The sequence below is a fragment of the Myxine glutinosa genome, chromosome 9, assembly GCF_964187855.1.
Source record: "Myxine glutinosa chromosome 9, kmMyxGlut1.1, whole genome shotgun sequence".
NCBI classification, from domain to species: Eukaryota; Metazoa; Chordata; class Myxini; order Myxiniformes; family Myxinidae; genus Myxine; species Myxine glutinosa.
In genome coordinates, this window is record NC_136269.1 from 92517021 (window position 1) to 92540102 (window position 23082).

Genomic DNA, 23082 nt, shown 5'->3' on the forward strand with positions numbered 1-23082 from the left:
CCATTTTTCTTAAAACCTTGAAAATGGATTTATCTCGTTTTGGAGCCAAACTCTTCATATATACACTGATAAAAATTCGTTTACAAGTTTTTGACGCTAATCCTCTTCGTTATCACAATCACTGTCGCAATCATCTGAGTCCTGTTCAATATCAGCACCATCATCGTAATCATCGTCTTCTTGTGCCATGTTGGTGCAACTCTGCAGTTTACATGCAGCAGTGCACTTTAGACCATTAATCATGCAAGAACAGTCCAACTGGCGGCAACTCCGTGCACACTTGCATGAGATGAGACTAAGAACGACATCTGGAGCCGGCAAGCCAGTCATCCACTGAATTATTAGTTCTCCTTCACTGTTTAATTCCCAGCCATGGCCTTCTGATGGCTTGGGTATGTCTGGAAAGCATTCTAGGCTTCACCTCCAGATAGCAGCTTGGTAATTTGCACGAAGTGTGTGCTGCAGCAGTGTGTCTGCGCATGGTGGAAGCTGTCCAGATTCGACGTCGCCCTTTCTTGCACAGAACATATTATAGCGCAGATCGTTTACACCACATATCTTTGTGTTTTTAGAGTAAAGAAGACATGTGAACTCTTGGATTTGGTTGAAAACGTCTTGTGTCAGGTTCCACGATGCTCCAAGAGAGACAAAAGCATTTCGGAATATCTGATTCGTCCGCACAATTTGCAGACCTTTCATTTTTCCTTGGCTAGCAAGAGCGCTGATAGTGTCACAACCAGTCCAAGCATGAAGTCCTGGCAGTGCAGAGCACACTTAATGCCCCAATGCTGCAGCGATTTTTGTGATGTCAATCATTCTAACGCGAGCTTTTGTTCCACGCCGGATGAAAACTTTACACTTGATGGCACTGCTTAGACCGAGACAGATGATGAAAACATCAGTGTCATCTGCCACCAAAACAATAGCCTTGTAATTCTCTGCAGCGGCATGCTGTGCATGTAGAAATAAACGAGTGTCAGCCTCCTCGTGGTTGGATCTGAGGACCTGGACTGCCTCGCATTTCTCTCTGGTGAGCTTAAAGCATTTTTCCTCACATGTGACGAACATTGTTTGGTCACCTAGCTTCTCCCTCTTGGTTTCTCCTTGCCACGATTCTGCCAGAAACTTGGTGAGCTTTTTTAAAGTTTCACTGCAGGCCAGCAAGCGTCGCCAATTTTTTTTATCTTGTGACCAGGTCTTATCCTATTGAATGTCACGCCTTCCTGTGATCCTCGGCTCACACGTTCAGCAGATTTGATGGACTAGTCCCTGTAGATGTCGAAGATCACATCAACGCGATCACTTCCCTGAGCAGCATGCAAGGATGATTCAAAGATATGATTAGACAGCTCTTCAAAAGTATGATTTTCTCCATGCAGTTTCTGTATTAGAGCCATAGCATCAATCAGTGTTGCACGTGGTTCGGGAACATCTTCTGCAGGGTCCACCATCTTTTCTAGATTTTCAGCAAGCGCAGCTTTGTTGGTTTTCTTAAGAGTGCCGTCAACATTTGCCAGCGACCATGGTAATGGCCCAAAAGGGTGACAAAACACGTCGTGCATGTCAAGCTTTCGGTTCTGTGCAATGAGTATCATGGTGACAAACAACCTCCTGTCAGCCTTCAGAACTATTTCCTTGTTTGTGCCCTTCACAGACTTCTTCTTGACTTCACCAAATGCTTTAAAGTTCAGCTTTTTGATTTTGTCATAGAAACCGTCACCTTTTTTCCAGGCGATACTCCTGAAATGTCTGGTAAGCCTCCTTCCCTTTTTGCAGTGCATTTAATAGGTCACTAGAAACCTCAGGGGTGGCAGCTACTCCAGTCGAGATACTGACAAGATCAGAAGGGTCATGGCCAAACGGATTTATCCAGTCGTTCTCTAGTAAGCCAACAATTGCTCTAACATCTGATTCGTCTTTCTGGATGCGAGGATTCCCGAGTTCAGAATGATGGAATTGAGTCTGGTTCTGGCCGATTGCCTCACGAAGTCGCCTCACAGCAGCAGCAAGATGTTCTGCTGTGAGATAGTAGCGTGATATAGCCCCTGGCTGGAGACTAAAGCCTCGTGTTCCTCCTGCAGTTTGTGTGTCCTTGTTGACTGTTTCCTCAGTTGTTTGATCGACTGCTATTCGGCCAAATGGATTGCCTTGTCTGAGCTGCACAGAGAAGTAGCCTCGCTTGAAATGCTGGTACAGCATTGGACAGGTTTTTTCAAGCTGTGTCATCTGTGCATAGTACACTGGGAGGTATCTGGCATAGTTCACTTTGCTCAGAGCAAAGCACCAAGGGATCACCTGTTTAATACAAGCTAGGTGGAGAGTCCAGTCACCCTCTCTGTCGGCTCTCAATAGCCCGAGCAAGATCTCGACCATATCGATGTACATCATCCAAAACTGTGCTAGCTGACCATGACTGTGACGCAGGACATCCAGATAGGCCACAAACAAGTCCATGATATATGTGCAAGAGTCGTCGGCCATTGCTGCAGCAAGAGTTTCATGACAGGTGTTCATATTAATGTTGTATAGTGTGTGGTTGGTGTTGTCCAGCTTGTGAGTCTTCAGGGTGATGTGATTCCAACCAATTCTGGAATCCATTCCACGCAAGCCGCATCAATGCTTCGTATGTCAACTTGTGGAAATGAACAGAGCGGTTGTACTGTTTGCTTTCCAATACCTTGTTGATGGATCCCTCGGCTATTACGCCGGATTCGACAGACAGGTCACGAAGTCCTGCGTCTTTAAACATTTTCCCGATGCTGGACATAAAGTTGCAGATGGTATGGAAATTTCCCATCATGAGCACAATTTTTCCATACTGGGTGGGATGCTTCCAAGCTATTTCAGTTGTCTTAGCAAACAGAGCTTGATCGAGTACTATTGCAATGTTCTCAAGATGGAGTGAAGACATGATCTTTAAAGCATTGGAGAGAATCTCCTGCGCTGTTGCCATTTCTGTTGCGGGTGCATTTATAGAGGGCAGATAGCCTACAACATCTTCCATCGCCTCCACATGACCTCTTGTCATGATGTTAAAACCTGTCCATGAGCTGACTTTCTGATGAAGTGGGTCGAGCAAACGCGTCAACACCCACAAGTGGTTTCTCCTCTGTGCTTTAGAAGCTGCATCTTCAAGAGTTCCAGACAAATCAGCTGTTTGTATTGCTGGCGGACCTTTTCTTTTCCCGACACTATACACTGGTAGCAGTTTATCCGATGATTGAATGGATCGTTTCTTCTCTTGTTTATCAACAACAGATGTTTTCTGTGCGGGCATACACGAAAATGATTTTGTTTGGACAATGATTCCATTGACTCTATGTGATGTTCCACCTCCGCTCAGGGATTCTTCTAACCTGTCAATGTTGTCAAACGCTAATACTGTCGGGACAGAGTGGTGCACATCTTAAGGAAGAGAAACATCATCGCTGTTAACACTTGCTATTTTGTCAATACAGAGTGCTGTGCAATCTCTTCCAGAGCTGTGTATGAACACCCATGTCCGAGTCTATTCAAGATTTTGATCAACTCAACATTACCAGTTAGTGTTTTGATAGCCCATGGAAGCAAGACATGTTTTTGATGTTTTCACTGTGCCAACACTTACTGCAGTGATGACATCCTGTGCCATCGACCATGTTAGTCTATTTATGCGAGCAGAGCCGTTCTCACTTCCACCAAGTAAGATTCTCAAAAACCTCTGTAGAGTCGGTGGAACTTTCACATAATCTGGAGTGAGATCTGCTGGCTGAGGAGGCCAATTGTCATTGAAGGGAGCGGCTTTAATTTCATCTCGCAGTGACATGGCTGCTTGGACAATTATGTTGTCATTACTGGCTTTTTCAAATGTTTCCAGCTTTGATTTCACGTGGATCAACTCAGCAGCTAACATCGTTTTGGTTAGGTTATCAGGCATTAGGTAAACGTGACGGTTCTCTGTGAAGAAGGTCAGTGAATCGCAGAACTGCATCTCTATACTGCGCCGGATATTTTTCTTGGTGGAATTGGTGATCTCACTTATGCCTGCAGACGCCATTGATGACACAAGCTTGGCTGTGATATCGAGCAGTGGAATAATCCTTGGATTTGAAAATAAATTGTTCCGGATGTATTCAAACACCGTTTTTAGTGATGCTTTCTCAACCTTTTGATATTGAATGTAGTCTTCTTCACTCGGTTCTGGAGTCTGCAGTTGCTCGCTTCTCTCTGGACGCGTGTAATCTCGGTAGCACGATTTATGGTAATGAGCCTCGGCTGCAACTATATCTCTTGCAGTCACGGCCAACACTCTGTCGTCATTACGGTTGATTGCAGCCTCCCTCACGGTTTTGTCTGACCGCAGCTCAACAGCTGGATTAAGAGCCTCTCTCGACCGTGTTCCCTTTGTAATACTTTGACACCCGCAGACAAAAGATGCATTTCTTTTCATACACTCTCTCGTTAGATGACGGCTCATCTCTGGAAGATCGTCTGGGCGCAGTATCGGGCACATTTGCCAAAGAACTGTTGGATTGCTCTTGAAACTTAGCTAATGACTTTTTGTGTGTAAAGTCTGACCTGCAAGCCCTGTGATAGTATATTGGAACATGCGGAAGTTCAGCTGGGCTCTCTTCAGCAAGCTGAAGAATGGGTTAAAAATTTCGTATGGTCGCTGCATTGCAAAGTGTCTGCCATGAGTCGTTGTCATTTGGCTTGCTCAACTCATCCAGGGCTGATTTCTTGCTGCAAATGATACATGTTCCTGTCCCATGCTCCAGCTTTCTCCGTTTAACCATTACTTCCGATTGAGACATTTCAAAATTGTTTATAAACCATGTATATATAGGTGGAATGGCACTTTTGGGCAGAAGATCTAATCGTCATCCATTCAATCTGAAATGAGAAAATGATGGGGGAAAATTACCATACTTGTACGTATATGCAGTTGAAATGTGAATCTAGCTAAACAAATCTGAAAATCAATATCTTTTTCCTTCAGCTGAAAATAATACCAATATAAATATAAAATATTGTGTCCTCAATACATTTCTAGCAAAACATGTAGCCCTCGAAATCAACCAGTATTGATAAAGACAAAGGCATAAATACGTTGAATAGACGATTTTAATACTACAAGAACAAAGAAAGAGTACATACACTAATTTCAATAGAAACTACGACATAATCAAAGCATAATAAAACCAATGCAAAACTACACACAGATTGCCCACAAAGAAGAGTAGTTTCTCATCAAACAGGTGTAAGGGTCTCACCTTTGAAGAATAGAAGCACAAAACTGTGAAAATGTGTGTAACCGATTTTTAAATTTAATTTTTGCTGGACGATGTACTCATTTTCAGTGCCTGAATTTCGTGACCTTGTGACCCCTGGTGACCTAATTACTGATCCAATTTACATATTAATTAATGCAATGCGTAGAGGGCTTCAAGACACATTATGAATGGTAATATGTTGGCCTATCTTGTGTGGTTCAAACGTTATGCCTATTTTTATTTCCCCTACACCATAATTTTGTTTTAGAATTTGGGCACACAAACAAAAAACTAGGTTTTTCACCAAAAACGCGGAGGCTACGGTAGTTATGACTAATATTCTCATGTCGGTAATCATTACCTTTACTGAAAATCTCAATCTATCTGTCCCAATTTGGTTTAACCAACTTTTATAGACAACTTCTGCGAGTGACTTGTTTAAAAATAACAAATTTAGGCATTTTTCCAAGCATTTTTAAGCAAAATACTTGGCAAAAATGTATAAAAATGGTTAAAATAAGTATTGACATGCTCCAAATTATAAAGTGAACAACATTTGATCAGTACAAATTAAGATTTGACCATCAGAATTTACCATGCAGCCATAGTTTTGAATTACATTAATATTCTTTGAAAATGGCAGCCATTTTTAAAGATGGCGTCGGAAATGGTGTTAAGCTACTCATTTGAAATGTCCATCACTCATTTTCATGGACGTCACACATGTGTGTAACTAAAAATTATAGTGGGAATTAGTCCGCCAATTTGATACTCAAATTTTGTCTGGCTCATGGACTAATATCTCCGAAAGTGCTGAATAGAAAAAATTGAGACGTGGCTCATTGTAAAGAACTCTCCATGGGGAATAAAATATGTTAATGATGACGTCATCGGTCACGTGGTTCGGCCGCCATATTTGTCCAAAATGGCCGATAAAAAAGTACATTCCGGCAAGTCCTCGGTCTCTGACCGATTTTTCATCTGTCTGTCTGTTTGTTACTTGCCGGAAAAGATTCCGGCAAGTATGTTGATCTGTTCGTTTGTCTGTCTGTCTATCTGTTTGCAGCACTGCGTCTACACCGTTGCACGTAGAATCGCCAAACTTTGCACACATATTGGTCTTGCCCTGGAATAGACTGTGCCCAATTGATGACGTCATCGGTCACGTGGTTCGGCCGCCATCTTGGAAAAACCGAAAAACTTTGCACCTCTATATCTCCGAAAGTACTGAACAGAAAAAATTGAGACATGGCTCATTGTAAAGAACTCTCCATGGGGAATAAAATATGTAAATGATGACGTCATCGGTCACGTTGTTAGGCCGCCATCTTGGAAAAACCAAAAAAAATTGCACTTCCATATCTCCTAAAGTGCTGAATACAAAAAATTGAGACATGGCTCATTGTAAAGAACTCTCCATGCGGAATAAAATATGTTAATGATGACGTCATCAGTCACGTGGTTCGGCCGCCATTTTGGAAAAACCCCAAAAAAAATACACCTCTATATCTCCGAAAGTACTGCTGATGTACTGATGTCTATCTCTGGTCAAACAAGACCACAGACTGGTCTCTCTCTCTCTCATGCTCCCCCCTCACCCCTCCCCTTCAAATCTCCCCACCCTCATTGCTTCTCAATTTCCCCCCGCTCACTCCCCCTCCTCAAAGAGGGCCTACTGAACAGAAAAAATTGAGACATGGCTCATTGTAAAGAACTCTCCATGGGGAATAAAATGTCAATGATGACGTCATAGGTCACGTGGTTCAGCCGCCATCTTGGAATAAAACAAAAAAACTTTGCACCTCCATATCTCCGAAAGTGCTGAATAGAAAAAATTGAGACATGGCTCATTGTAAAGAACTCTCCACGGGGAATAAAATATGTGAATGATGACGTCATCAGTCACGTGGTTCGGCTGCCATCTTGGAAAAACCGAAAAACTTTGCACCTCCATATCTCCGAAAGTGCTGAATAGAAGAAATTGAGACATGGCTCATTGTAAAGAACTCTCCATGGGGAATAGAATATGTTAATGATGACGTCATAGGTAACGTGGTTTGGCCGCCATCTTTGAAAAACAGAAAAACTTAGCACCCTCCATATCTCCAAAAGTGCTGAATATAAAAAATTGACATGGCGCATTGTAAAAAAACTCTCCATGGGGAATAAAATATGTTAATGATGATGTCATCGGTCACGTGGTTCGGCCACCATATTTGTCCTAAATGGCCGATAAAAAAGTAAATTCCGGCAAGTCCTCGGTCTCTGACCGATTTTTCATTTGTCTGTCTGTTTGTTTGTCATAGAAAAAAAAAATGATGACATCATCGGTCACGTGGTTCAGCCACATATTTGTTTTCACACAAATGCCTTCAAAAACACTGAAAACACGTCCTGGCTCGGGTCTGCAATTTCTCTGCTCTTTCTCATTATTACTGTTACTATTTTGCGTTGCTTCATGCTTTTGTCATCATAATATTATGCATTTAGACTTTTAGAGGGTTCTCTGTGAAATTTGAACAACACAGATGTTGGAAAAATAATCTAAATCAAAAGTGCTTTAAACTCAAGTTTTTCTCAAAAATAAACGAAGGTCCAGTCCGTTCTTTTAACCAACAGACAAACTTCACTAAAATATTCGGTTCTTATCTTTGGAAAACCAATCCTCCATAACTTTTGGCATCTCTCGATAATGGCAGCCTAATGTTGTACCATACTATTCTATTAAGGTCAGGAAGGATACAGGTGCACCACTTCAGAGTTTGTCTTCTACATTGGTAATGTGAGATGTGTGTGTGTGTGAGAAACCCTGGTGTTGGGCTAGCGGCTAGGGTGCCGGCTTAGGATCCTAGGATCCTGGGTTCGAATCCCGGTCGATCGCTGAATTAACGCCAGGGGGGTTGACTCAGCCTGTCATCCTTCCGAGGTCGGCTAATTGACTACCAGTTCACTGGTAATTCCCTGTTTGTCGTTAAAGGCGGCAAAAAGGGTTGGCGTCAGGAAGGGCATCCGGCCGTAAAACATTGCTTCAAAAAGGGGACAAAAAACAACAACAACCACGGTTCCCGAAAAAGGCCAACCCCCCCGCTTTGCGGGGAAAAATGGCCTCTAAAGGTGGTTTTTTAAAATTTTATATATTGGTAATGTGAGAAATTCAAGTCGGGCAGCAAATTGGACATCGAGTTCAAAACTATCAGAGTTAAACTGTTCTTTTACCATGGCCGTGTACATATCGGCTTTTATTAGTCTCGCCCCGAAGGGGATGCGAGACTATTGCAATGCCCCTGTCTGTCTGTGTGTCCGTGTCCATATATTTTTTGCTTTGAAAATGTTTTTCTCTGCAACCGCTTGTCCAATCGATGTAAAACTTTAAACATAGGAGTGACTCCCCACTGATATTTTATTGCTTGCTCTGACATCATATGTCACATAGTATGGCAGCCATATTGGATTAAAGAAAAAAATTGGACATTTTTCGCCCAAACCGCTCAACGAAAAAACATTAAACTTGGCAAATGTCATCAACTCCCCATGGGGTATATAAAGTGATAACGACAATGTCATTGGTGAAGTATTCCAGCCATAATGGGTTGAATTGAAATATTTTTTGGAAAAAAGCTGAAACTTCATATAACTTTAATATTCAGAGAATTTGGATCGATAACCCGATGTGAGTGAAGAATTAAATTTATGATGTTCATAACCCATGCCAAGAAACAATGTGACATAACAGGGTGCATGGATGATACGGGTACACGGGCCATAACAGCAGTGGGCCATAATAGTAGCGTGTTCAGTTAACAAAGGTATTTTTGTTCAGAATGAATGCGTGAGGCAAGACTATATGCTCTACGAGTGCCGTTCTAGTTCCTGATGTGTCTGCAGTGAACTCCTTTGTATAACAAAGACATACAGGTATAGAAATGTGAACTAACATTTTACATTTATTTATGGAAGAGCTAAGAGCACAATTTCCAGGCTCTTTGAAGATGTCTGTGATATAATTTGTGTTATTTGTTAATTTATTTATTTATTCCAGAGGTCCAATGGCATTTGATGATGCTGGAGGAATGTTTGGAGGAAAAGACAGTCGGATGGGAAATTCCTTTGTGATGACTGAAGGTAATTTGTGGCAGATGTGCTTGAACATCGTTTATTGTTTGTTTATTTTTTTCATCTGTCAATTCAACCGATCTGATCTTATTAATAGTGTAGCAGCATAGCAAACCTGTTGTGCATTTTGTGATACAAGCACCAAATTTAGCACAAATGTACATTAATATGTTGCGAACATTTTCAGATATTGGGCCACTTGAAATTCTCTCTTTATGTCCGCCATATTGGATTTCAAAATGGCCGCCACTTGAAATCTACATTTGCTATTATCTCTGGACGTAATGCAGCTATTGACTTGATTCTGGTATCTAAATGTATGTTTTTGGGGGCAAGGAATCCAATGGTACCAATTTCAACTTAATATTATCTATCACAGTCTGTTATATAATTTTATTTGGAAATTATCTAGGCAAATATTGGATTCAACACAATACTTTGAAAAGAATGTCTTAGTTCTGTAAATGTCTTAGGTATAATACTGACATGCTACATGGTCTAGTATTTGAGGCTAGGTGTACTGGTATCTGAGGCTAGGTATATACCGGTACTGAAGATACGTGTACATAAACAGTGTCATGTTAACAAGTTCAGCATTGCCACAAGTACATGTATGTTGTTGACTCATCGTCATGTGCAGTCCCCTTCACACACACAGAGGGCTGTGCACTGAAGGGCAGCCTTTTTGCACTTGCAGCGCCTCACACACCCTTTCTTGCACTTGCAAGAAACCAGCTCAATGCAGCTGTGAGCTGCCTCAGTTAGCCTGGTCCAGTAAGGTGTGTACTGTCCTTCTCCAGTCCTTGACCAACCCCAGTTGGTTGGTGGAGGGAGCTCTGGTGCTGGCAGCAGTATCTGACCCCACACATGTCCACCTTGATACACTGCCCTCTTGACATGTTCCTCCAGAGCTGCCTTCGTTGGAGGGATGAGCTGCACATTGTTCTTCCTTGCGAAGAGTTTCCTCCTGGCCTTGTCAATGTCTGTGCATTTGCTGGTTCGATCATACAACAGGATCACGAACCTCTCGATGATGCGCATTGCATCGTCTGGTATGTCACGAGGTGCAGAGGACAGCAGCAGCAGCGCCTCAGTGAGTTCTGGCAGTACCGTCCAGACTGCCCACGCAGTGTTCTTGCCATGTCTATGAAAACTAGACACAGTGTCGCATCCAGTTAGAGCGTGGAACATTGGCAGTGCACGAGCCTTCTCTCGTCCCAATCCAGCTGCTATTTCGTGTGCTGCTAGGTATCGGAAACTCTGGCCTGTTCCGAATGCCAGCCACAGTTTGTCTTCTGGTTGCAACTCCTGTGCCAGGGACACTGCCAGCACCACAACATCGGTGTCTACAGTCCGGATGAGTATTGCATGGTGTCCATGCTGGACTGCGTGAGATGCATGCAGCAACATCCGACTGTCAGCCTCTTCATGGTTACATGGGGCGAGTGAGGTCAGATCTGGCAGTAGTGGCTTGCTGAGCACTGCCTCTCCATCAGTAATGACGAGTTGCTTGTCCTCCTGGTCAAACCATTCCATGAGAGCTGCTGAGAGGACCCGTTTGTCCATTTGGAATGTTGCAGCTTTCCGAAGACTGTCAGCCCCAGCAGGTTGTTCACAGAAGAAACAATTTTCTGGGACCTTCTTCTCTGTACTCGATGAGCGTGAATGTAACCTGGTGCGTTTGCATGCAGCTTGTTCCTCATCGCTCTCACATTCTTTCTTGAGTGCTCTCTTTTGTGCTCTCTGCAGTTTGGTGTTGTTGTACTGGAGCAGATCGACAAAATGCAGTTTGGATTTATGCCAGGAAGAGGAACGACAGACGTGCTTTTCATTGTGAGGCAGTTGCAGGAGAAGTACATGGAGAAGAGGAAGAAGTTGTTTCTTGGGTTTGTTGATCTGGAGAAAGCATTCGATCGGGTTCCACGCAAAGTATTGACATGGGCATTGAGGAAGTTAGGAGTGGAGGAATGGTTGATCAGAGTAGTGATGGCAATGTACAAAAGAGCACGCACAGCTGTAAGGACGAAGGACGGGAACAGTGGTGAGTTTGAGGTGAAGGTGGGAGTGCATCAGGGGTCGGTACTAAGTCCACTACTATTTGTAGCTGTGATGGAGGTGCTGGCTCAGAACGTAAAGGAGGGTTTACCGTGGGAGTTGTTGTATGCAGATGATCTGGTGTTGATTGCGGAAAGTATGGATGGACTGAAGGAAAAGATGAACACGTGGAAGGAATGTATGGAGACAAAAGGTCTGAAGGTGAATATCGGAAAGACGAAGGTGATGGCAAGTGGTAAAGCATGTGGTGAGGTGGAAAGAACTGGGAAGTGGCCCTGTGCTGTGTGTAGGAAGGGTGTCGGAGTGAACTCCATTCAGTGTACAATGTGCGCTGAGTGGGTTCATCAAAAATGTAGTGGTCTGAGAGGGTCATTAACCAGTGTGGCAGCTACATTCAAATGTAAGGTGTGCACAGAGGGAGCTGCAGATGGAGGAAATGTTGAGTTGGATCTTGGAGATGGCGTGAAGCTGGAAGGTGTGAAAACATTTTGCTACCTCGGAGACATGCTGAATGGAGAAGGTGGATCAGACTCGGCAACGGTTGCTCGAGTGAGATGTGCATGGAAGAAGTTTCGGGAATTGAGTGGCGTGCTGATGATGAGGGGAGTGTCGTTGAAGCTGAAGGGAAAGGTGTATGCTGCATGTGTGAGAAGTGTTATGATTTATGGGAGCGAGACATGGGTAATGAACGTAGAGCAACAACGAAGGTTGGAAAGGGTGGAAATGCGAATGGTTCGACGGATGTGCGGAGTATCGTTGAGAGAGAGGAAGACAAATGATAAATTGCGAAAGATGATGGGAATAGAGCCTGTGATTGATGCTGTGAAGAGGAACAGGTTGAGATGGTTTGGTCATGTGTTGAGGAAGGATGAAAGTGACTGGTTGAGAAGAGTGATGGAAATGAATGTAGAAGGAAGTAGAAGACGGGGAAGACCGAGAAAGACTTGGCTAAAGATGGTGGAAGAAGAAATGCGGGCAAGGGGGTTAACAAGGAGAGATGCAGAAAATAGGGCAAAATGGAGAAGATTGTCATGGGGACCGCAAGGCTAACCCCCGCTCTAGCAGGGAAAATGGCCTTTAAAATGCATGTTGTGTGTTGTTGTTTGTACTGGAGCCTGCATGTCTGATGATATTTTGCACCGTGTGCAACCATCGCAGCTTCAATGCCATGACCATCATCGAGTCTTTCCAGGTGAAATGATCCTGGAAGCTCTACAAGTTCACTGAATTTGACCAAGTTCTCTGCGAGTGAACTGTACCCACTCCCAATGTCTTTTCTCTTTGATTGGTCAGGTTTGGTCAGTGTCTCCGTCTTGTCCTCTTGACATATAAGGCATAACTTCCAGTCAGTTGTGGTGAGGTGCTGTGATGTTGATGGTGAAGTTCGCTCAACATCAGCTAGTCTGAAGCTCTTGGACATGGTGGAACTGTCTTCTGAATCTGCAACGATACAATGATATAATGTTAACATTTTGTTATATATATAATAGAGGGGTTTCCTCCGCCATACTAATGGAGAGGAGGATAATTCCTCTATATCGTAGAGCATTTAGCTTGGCACACTTAGGGAATTAGTTTTGTGAGATTATGCCGGAATTAAATTTTCACCCATACCGGAGGCAAGAAGAGAAATAAAATCACATGAGATTCTTTAGTTAAAAAATATTCCCAAATTTATTGAATATTTACAAAACATTTGAATTCATAAATTCTTACAATATTTACACAGCCAAGATTGAAATATAAATCAGTCTAAACTCTTATTAGGTTGGACAGTACATTTTCCAGACATACCCCGTTCTGTTAATTACAGCCTTCGTGTTAAATTCAGAACATGTCAAAACTGTCAGTGTGGAATACACACTTCACTCAAAATACTACTTTATATAAAACATTTCTAATTTAAAGCCTTATAGTAAGAATTTCAGATAAACCCCAAAAAAGTAAGACCAGGTTGGCTATTAGACAACCTGCCTCTGTCGTGCCCACCAGACAAGTGGTTTTAGCCAGCACACATGTGTATCAGGTAAGCTTGTGCTGAGTACATCATACCTGAACAACTCAGTGAGGCAGAACACAGCAGTGCACACCAGGGTGACCCCTTCAGTGCATAAACCAATTAACCTGTCCACTGCAGGGCATATAGAAATGAAGTTATTTTCTGCATATAATAATAATATAAGTTCAGTTCTATATAACAATTTCTGTTATCACCACTACCACTACAACTACCACTACTACAAGCTTTGTCTGGAATTTTGTGGACAAACAGACATACAGACAAGCTGGGATCAAAACATTGCCTCCTTCCACCATTGAGTGTAGAGGTAAACATCATGGAAATTATATCATGCCCTAGATTTAATTCATGCTTACACGTGTATTTGCTTCACTGGTTCACAAGGTCTTTTGCATACATGTAATTCAGACTCTCGTCTTCATTGCTGACCACACAATGTTGTCTAGCTGAGCCCAGATTGTATGTAATTAACTCATTTATGTGGAGTCACAAGGTGATTTAAACACAGCCACACACAAAGAACACAGTTGATGTGGGTCAACACACATGCAGCCTCTCTACTCTTTTATTTGGGTCAGGGCTGTGATTAAAGACATGTAGTGGAGTCATGTTTGTAAACATTGTTAAAGACATGCTACAGTGCATTGTTAAGGAAACAAGACAGATGGAAGCCTATACAAGAAATTTCTGTACTCTAGAAACACAAAAGATGGCTTAAAGGGTCTAGGAAAAGGGGATTATGCATGTTTGGTATTTATTGACAATATGAATGTAATGTTACATAAAATATGCATATGAAAAACACAAATGAATGGGTCACTTTGTTTCCTAATGGGATATGAATTTATATTTTAGACTGCCAGTATATATGAGCTTGTCTGAGTTGTTACTAGTGATTTAGTATAGTTTTTAAATTATTTATATTTACAGAACTAAGACATTCTTTTCAAAGTATTGTGTTGAATCCAATATTTGCCTAGATAATTTCCAAATAAAATTATATAACAGACTGTGATAGATAATATTAAGTTGAAATTGGTACCATTGGATTCCTCGCCCCCAAAAACATACATTTAGATACCAGAATCAAGTCAATAGCTGCATTACGTCCAGAGATAATAGCAAATGTAGATTTCAAGTGGCGGCCATTTTGAAATCCAATATGGCGGACATAAAGAGAATTTCAAGTGGCCCAATATCTGAAAATGTTCGCAACATATTAATGTACATTTGTGCCAAATTTGGTGCTTGTATCAAAAAATGCACAATTCTTTTGAATATTTGGGCTAAGCCGCCCCACTATAACACCTATTTTTTTTTGTGATTGGACAGAAGAGGAGCAACGTAAGAAGGATGACCTGTACTATCAGTGTTTTGAGGAGATTCAGCGAGAATATGAGGTTGCACGTCCTGCAGACTGTGTTGTAACTGTTATCGACAGAAGGCAAAAGTAAGATTTTGTATTGGTTCATTCACTTATTTTACTTTTATTTGTTTTATGCTTTTTAACTCACCTGAAATGTACTTCTGGGGAGCTCATGGGATGGAGCTCCGCTGTCAATCTGTTCTTCTGTCTGTAAACACTTGCAACTTCTTATCCGAAACTGCTGATGGGATTGTGACCAAACGTACCAAAAATGATATTTAGTATATTGGAACTCAAGTTTGTTCACTGCATTAAGGAAGTTGGGGTCAAAGGGGCTCCAACCAACAGGGGTCAAAGTGGGTCTAGGTTAGACTCTCCAAAATATAACGACACTTTATTTCAATGAAAGTTGACCACAACCTTCATCACCTGTGATGTACCAAAGTTTGTTCATGGCATTAAGAAAATCAGGATCTAAGTGGGTTTCCGGGGGGTCACAGTGGGTCCAGGTTTTCCCTCCCTCCGCCCCCACAAAATAGGTATTTGCTTTCTTTGAAACTACAAACACAATTTAGATGACACTTGACCACACCCTTTATCACCTGTGATGTACCAAAGTTTTGTCACTGCATCAGAAAAATCGGCAGTCCCCCCCCCCCCCCCCCAATTTTTTTCTTTCTATGTCTTATGATTATGTTAGTATGCTTCTACATGCTGCCCTTTCTCCTAGCAACCATTGCAATTGGTTTAAAGTACCGTGATACTGTTTGAAATACATTTATTTGGTGGAATATACTGCTTTTATTCTACCGGGTGAGTGCTCACGGGTATTGCCCCTATTTTTAATGATTATTTTTATTGTTTTGCTTTTGTGTCGACAGGGATTATGCAGAGAATTTGGGCAGGCAAATTAGAGACCTTGGACTTACTGTGGATCTGATTATTCTGAATGGCCAACATTTGTTGCCCAAAGCCATGGATGATGTTGCAAAGGGGAATTCCCCATTTGCCGTAGTTGTGTTACCTCCTCATGAACTACACCAGTCGTGTACTGTGCACATTTTGTATGGAAAGCCGCAAGGTGAGGAAGGTACACATTTGGTATTACCATTATTGATTTATTTATGGCCACTTCATTTAAATTTTTTCGATGTTCTCTTTAAATGTTCTTGATATTTTGTTTTGCATTTTTGTTTTTCTAAACTGTATTTACATCTTTCTTCAACAGAACATCACAATATGTCTGTCCGTGTGGCATTGGAATTGCTCGACAGAGAATCTCAAAACTACATGACAATGCTCCGAGAAAAGCACAGAGATGAGATATCTCGCAAAGCCAGAGAAAAGGTTGACTACCTGCTCGGCAAAAATGAACCACGATTTCCAAGTGATGGTCCACATCTTGAACGACCAGGATTTCATGGTGAGAACCCAGGTTTTCAGGCTGAAGGGTTGGGTTATCCTTCAGATGCACCTCCTCGGGAACCACCAACTTTCCATGCCGGCTTGCCACCAGGTGATCCTTTGGGCTTCCATAGAGATAGGCACGGCCTCGATCTTCGAGCTAATGTTCCACATGCCGAGACATCGGGATTTCATGGGGAAGGGCGGCCATATCCCATGGAAACCTCCGGTATAAGTGGCTCAGTACCTCCTCCAGATAGACGAGGATTCCAAGATGGTCCGCGCATTGGTGCACCTGTATTTCATCCTGATGGTTCACATTCTGATGGTCCACCTTTCCATTCTGATATACCCCGTGTTGATGGTCCTGCTTTTCGTAGTGATAGGCCACCCTTCCGAAGCGAGGGTTTTCCGCCTGACGCTCCTTTCCGTGGTGGTTCCACACATCGTGAGTCAAGTTTTCATTCGGATGTGCCACCTTTTAGCACTAGTGACCATCGCCCAGAACCAGGTTTTAGACCAGAAGGTGTGGGTTTTCAAAGTGACACTCAAGAGTTTCAGATCGGAGGACAGCCAAACCAGGGTCTTGAGCCCAATTTCCACAGGGCTCCTGGCCCATTTTCTGCAGACGTTGCAGGTCCTCAGTCCCACCCAGAGGCTGCAAAATCTGAGATGACACCATTATTTTTTCTTCTGGCTGAAGGAAGGCCTTTGGTACTTGAGGAAATGGAACGAGTATTGGAGCATGTTACTCTGAGGAGGGACAAACTTCTGCAAGAAAGAGGTATTGCTTTTCTTTTTGTATTTATTTATTATTTTACAGTAAATGTTAAAGCAGGTTGATTTCATGTGAGCACATTAGACTCTTGGCATTTCACATTTCCATCAAGTCTTATTCAGTAATTCCAATGAGGTTCTCTTCAAACCACTCTCACCAATTCATTTCGACCTGGTTTGTTGCAAATAACTTGTAATGACGAAGGATGTGCAAACATGAAACCTACAAAACAATTAATGCTGATGTTCTCTGAAAATGGAGAGCAAGACATTTTAGAGGAAGACGAAGGACAGGCATCCCCATGGAGAAAGGCCATGATGGAGGCCTGAATGACATGACTTTCTGTTCATTGATGCAGATTCACATATTTGTTTGAACAGATTCCATACTCCAGTTGCAAGTTGCAAACGTTGGGATGTGTTGAAACCGCAAGAAGATTTTGCAGACAGGAAGTATGCATGATTCAGTCCTCCACCATGGCTATGCCTGACCTCTTAAATATTTTGGAGTTATTCACCCACGTGCCACACTGCAAAGATCTTGACCAACAATGGTATCTGCCTTGTCTCCATCATGTTTAGGCCTCCATTATACAGTCAACAAGGTTCCTGAATTGTAGACAGGACATAATCTGTTAAAGTTCAAATGCAACTTCTGGCTTGGTTGCTGTCTGAAAGACACAGAACTGCTACACATGGTCTCCCCTGTTGGTCAGGATCATATGGCTATTTTGGCATACGGTTCATGGTTCCATAATAGATAAGTGGTGGTATTTGGATGTAATCCCATATATAGTCCAGTCATTAAACAACAATTATTACTGCATGTTCAACAAAATTTGAACAAAAGGTTTCTCGATGGGTTTCACCTCTTTGATACCTCTACGTTAAAAAAAAATTTTTTTAACCAAAATATGACATGGGGAACTACCTGGAAATAGGCCAAATCCAAGATGGCCACCATCAAAATTAACCAAAGTGGGAAAATGTCATAAGTATGGAATTGATCAAGATAAAAACATGTATGATTAGTCTATTTATATCAGCCTGATATATTTATAGAGGAGACGCACCCCACTTTATAAAAAATTTCTGGAAGGACTGTTTGTTCTCCGTCGGTGACAGTCACTGGGCAGGAATATTTAGCGACCTGTATATTGAGCAAGTTCTGATGGGCAGTGTAAAATCAGTCGGTGGGCTGACTAGAGGACGTGGTTTCGAGGAGTCAACCAGTCTGATCTGGCTACTATCTTGCCTGCATGTGGTGAAGTGCACAAGGCTATGCAGGAGGTAACAGGTATCTCAAGTCCAGGGGAGATGTACAAAGATCTCACACAGGCAAAACTCAAGCGTGATGCCAAACAAAGATCTGCAGTCCATCATTGATTATCTTGAAGAGAGAAAGCCATTCTCACAGAATTCTAAAGAACCCCGGAACCTGTCATCAGGAGTGATAGCACTAGAAGGGTCAGTGGACGTTGACTCTGCTGAGACTGTTGGTGCTGCTATCCTGGTATCTATGGAGGGACTGTCAGTTTCAAAACACAAATTCACAAAAAAACAACAGGTTAATAACCTAGCTTCCTCAGTGTATGTATCTGTTGATGGTGAGAAGATCCAGATCGATCCTAAGCAACTGTAGCAGCGCCTCCTTGTTGCAGGCATTGGCACTATTGATATCCAGACACTGTTCCAGTTTGAGCTGTGTTCCTATCCCTCATCCTTGTTCGACACAAAACTTTTTATGCGACTTGCAGTTAAGGCTGATCTACTGAATGGGTTAGTCAAGAAGGTACCAGCATGTGTTATAAAGGAGTTGCCCATCCGTGTTACCTATGTCATCGATGGAGGCGTCCTGTTACAGCGCCTGCCCTGGGCCAAGTCCACATCGTATGCCAATCTCTGCCAACTATATATTGCGTCTGTGCGCAACCACTATAACAATGCTCACATTGTGTTTGATGGCTATGGCAGTGGCCCTTCTACCAAAGATGACACTCATCAGAAGAGAACTGGTAGTGAGATGGGAGTGGATGTGGATTTCACTCCAGATATGTTGCTCAAAATGACGAAAAAGCCATTTTTGGCAAACAAGAAACAAACAGAAATTCCTTCGTCTCCTGGGATCTGAGATGGAGAAGAAAGAAGGCATTCAGTCACTCATCTGGAGATGCTGATTATGACATTGCAATGACTACCTGCACAATTGCTCTGTCACTGCCTGTGGTAGTTGTAGGGGATGACACTGGCCTTCTCATTCTGCTGCAACACCACTTCACACCCAGAAAACATGAGACCATCTATCTTCAAACTAGCACAAAGCTCATTGATATATCCATCCTGCAGAAGGAACTTGACCCTGACCTCAGTCATTCCCTGCTCTTTATTCATGCACTGTCTGGATGTGATATGACATCGAAGCCCTATGGCATAGGAAAAATGTCAGCTATGGGTAAATACCGTGGCCTCAAGGAATTCGCAGAGTTGTTCATGGTGGCAGATATTAATCGTGAGGAACTTGAGCTATCTGGTAATCAGGCCATTGCAACCATTTATGGTTGTAAGCATGGTTCAGATTTGAATTTTGAACGTGCATCTACGTTCACTGAGAAGGTTGCTTCAAGCTCCGGCTATCTGCCCCCTGAACGTCTTCCACCGACATCAGATGCTGCCAGATTCCACAGCCAGCGGGTCTACCTCCAAGTGCAGGCCTAGCTAGGCAACAACATGGAGGCGACAGAATGGGGCTGGATGCTCTGCAAGACCCAGCATGAGTCTATCTTGAAGCCATACAGAATGGATCAACTTGCTGCACCTGCATCTCTACTCAAGATCATTAAATGCAACTGTACTGGAATGTGTGCCAAAAGCACATGCTCCTGCAGGAAAAATGGACTAAAATGTAACTTGGTGTGTGGTCACTGCAAAGGGATAACATGCACAAATGGGCAAATTCATGATTCCAGTGACACCACTGACTAATAGTGATGCACTGTGCAAATTTGAGATAAGACATTATAGGTGCAGAGAGGCATGGTAGTATTAACCTTAATCCAACAATTAAAGTGAATAAGAACATGTTTTAGAGTTCCATTGACATTATAATTTTGTCAACATTGAATATATAGATGTCAGGGGTTTGAATATGCTAATTGAAAGAGATTTCTAACCACTTTCTAATGCCGTTAGTTATGTACATGTAGATATACTAATTTTGCATTTTTCGTCCAATCTTGGTGGCCATTTTGCATTTTATGTAACATTGAACTTGAAAATTACATTCCATAACATGTATATGTATATGCTGATATGAATAGACTCATCATACATGTTTTTATCTTGGCTGGTTCCATATTTGAAATTTTTTCCACTTTGGTTAATTTTGATGGCGGCCATCTTGGATTTGGCCTATTTTCAGGTAGTTCCCCACGTCATATTTTGGTAAACCTTTTTTTGTTTAAAGTAGAGGTATCAAAGAGGTGAAACCCATCGAGAAACCTTTTGTACAAATTTTGTTGAACATCAACTATTTAATGACCAGACGAATAGGACAGCGTGTCGTATTAACTTTTGGGAGGAATCAACTCCTCACTGATAATGGTTGGTGAACCAGAAATGTGCCTTATGGGTTGATTCACTTACCGAAGGTGGTGGTGGCTCTACTGGCTTGAAAACTTAAACATTTATTCTCACCTGCTTATATGGTCTCTGAAACCTACATTTGCAATTGGTAAATGTGAACTGTTCAGCTGTCCTCTGGTTAATCTACTGGTTGTTTGCACAGCGCTACATGGACCAATGCTTGCTGCCAGCATGACCCGAGGAACACCGGCTGTGCTTCAACAGCAGCAACAGCAGCCACCTCATACAGCGCCACTGGAACCCTTTGCTTTTCGTGAGCAGTGGGCCAATCCCAGTGCAGTCTCACATAAAAGAGCTCTTTTGAGCCAGCATGCTCCAACTGCAGCTGTTATAGGCCAACCACAGCCTGCACCAGGTGTAATGATACCTTCATTAGGGACTGGTGTGAGTAGTAATAGTGGTGTGGCTACAGGTGGTAGTAATAGTGGAGCCGAAACTTCATGGCCAGCATCGGTGACAAAACCTTTACCTGACTTAGGAAGACAGGGTCCAGGTGCAACGGTAAGTTATGATAGACTACAGACATCCTCGGCAAAATATTCATTTCAGCATCAGCAGCCGCATCAGCAGCCGCATCAGCAGCAGCAGCCACATCAGCAGCAGCAGCAGCCACATCAGCAGCAGCAGCAGCCACATCAGCAGCAGCAGCAGCCACATCAGCAGCAGCAGCAGCCACATCAGCAGCAGCAGCAGCCACATCAGCAGCAGCAGCAGCCACATCAGCAGCAGCAGCAGCCACATCAGCAGCAGCAGCAGTCGCATCAGCAGCAGCCGCATCCACAGCACCCGCCGCCGCAGCAGCAGCCGCCACATCAGCAGCAGCCATCGCATCAGCAGCAGCAACCACATCAGCAACCACATCAGCAACCACATCAGCAACCACATCAGCAGCTGCATCAGAAGCAACAACCACTGCCACAGCAGCAGCCACCACCACAACAGCAGCAACCACCGCCGCAGCAACCACCGCCGCAACAGCAGCAACCACCGCCGCAACAGCAGCAACCACCGCCGCAACAGCAGCCGGCGCCACCGCAGCAGCAGCCGCCGCCGCAGCAGCAGCCACAGTTAGTAAAGCAATCTCCATCACAGCCTCAGTCAATTGCACAAGCGCAACAACCAGCTCAACAAATTACACCAAGGTCAGGTCCGACTGCCGCTCCATTACCTAAAGTAGACCCTGCCAGCATCAATCTTAACAATCCAAATGTCCTGAAAGCCTTGGACATTCTGATGCACAGCACCAGTAACCTGTCACAGCTGGTAAAACAAGCCAAAACAGGACCTCAAGCACCACCTGCTGCGGCTACTAATAATAATCCACCTGCAACTCAGCCACCACCACCACCACCACCACCACCACAACCACAACAACCTGGGACATCCACCCTGTTTCCTGTACAGCAACAGGCCCTTCCATCTTCCCAAGAATGGATCGGAAAGGGTTTTGTTGGAGGAATGCCTCAGAGTGGCTTCAGGATGGGATCGGTTCGACCTTTAGGCCGGGAGCAGTTCCAGGGCCGGTTTTGAGTTTATCGACCTTGCCTGTCTGTGAGCGGAGCCATTTGTGATCTGAATCTGGTCATGAAAGAAAATATGTAGAACATGTTTATAATTTTGTAGCTTTAGAAATTGTTACCTTTTGACCTGGAGTTAGTTTTACCAGGAATTCAGCTCTTCATGAGCCTTCGACCCTGTTTAAAAATATAAAAAAATAAAAAAAATAACGTATTTGGTTGTTGCTCTTGATCTCGTTAGAAATCATTAATTTTTTATTTCACTGTTGTATGGTTTGTTTCTTGATGTTGGTGTTTACTAATCGATTTGTTTTTATTATAATTTTCAGTCGACATTGAAACTATCCCAGCGTTTTTATATTGTTAAGTATGATGTTTAATCTATCAGTGGATTTGGTGATAGTTGCTCGTGCATACTCTATATAATAGCGGTTCTTTCCTTTATCAGTTGCAAAATCCCTAAGTTGGTTCTTTTCTTGCATTAGTGATGTAAATTGCATACATTGGAAAATAAACTTGTCGATTGCTGGACATTTTCTGCTCGTCGATAAGTTGTCTTTGCAAGTCAATTTAAATATCTCAGAAAACATTTCCTGTCTTTGGATTTAAAACCATGTGACAGGATAGCTTGATGACAGTGCAGCAACCATTGAGTTGGCCATTCTTGGTTCAATCCTGACCTGGATATAAACTCATTGAACTGTCATCCTTGTGCATCACCGATGAGTTGTTTTACCAACGAGTCCTTCCGATGGGAATGTTGAACAGGTTGAACGTGGGTCATGTTCGCCAGAGTTTTCTGGTAGAAGGTATCAAGAGCCCAGGTGTTATTTGCAAGAGCCCACGTGCCCATTGTGTGTCAGCAAATTTGGCCAAATTACAAATGATTGCACTAATCTATAGGGGCACTGCATCAGCAGCATTGCACCCACAGAA

At 42.9% G+C, this 23082-nt stretch overlaps 1 protein-coding gene across 3 annotated transcripts in view; it reads left to right on the forward strand.

The window, feature by feature from the left end:
* The window catches only part of LOC137418979 (uncharacterized), a 109796-nt gene extending 87119 nt beyond the window's left edge, over window positions 1-22677 (forward strand). For 2 of the 3 annotated variants that reach the window (XM_078784525.1, XM_068105150.2), the window contains exons 6-10: window positions 9292-9374; window positions 14773-14890; window positions 15688-15896; window positions 16035-16994; window positions 20772-22677. In XM_078784525.1, coding sequence (XP_078640651.1) covers window positions 9292-9374; window positions 14773-14890; window positions 15688-15896; window positions 16035-16994; window positions 20772-22159 — 2758 coding nt within the window. In that variant the 3' untranslated portion in view covers window positions 22160-22677. The remainder of the gene's footprint in view (window positions 1-9291; window positions 9375-14772; window positions 14891-15687; window positions 15897-16034; window positions 16995-20771) is intronic. The other variant, XM_068105151.2, reaches the window with a different exon arrangement.
* Window positions 22678-23082: the final 405 nt, after the last annotated feature.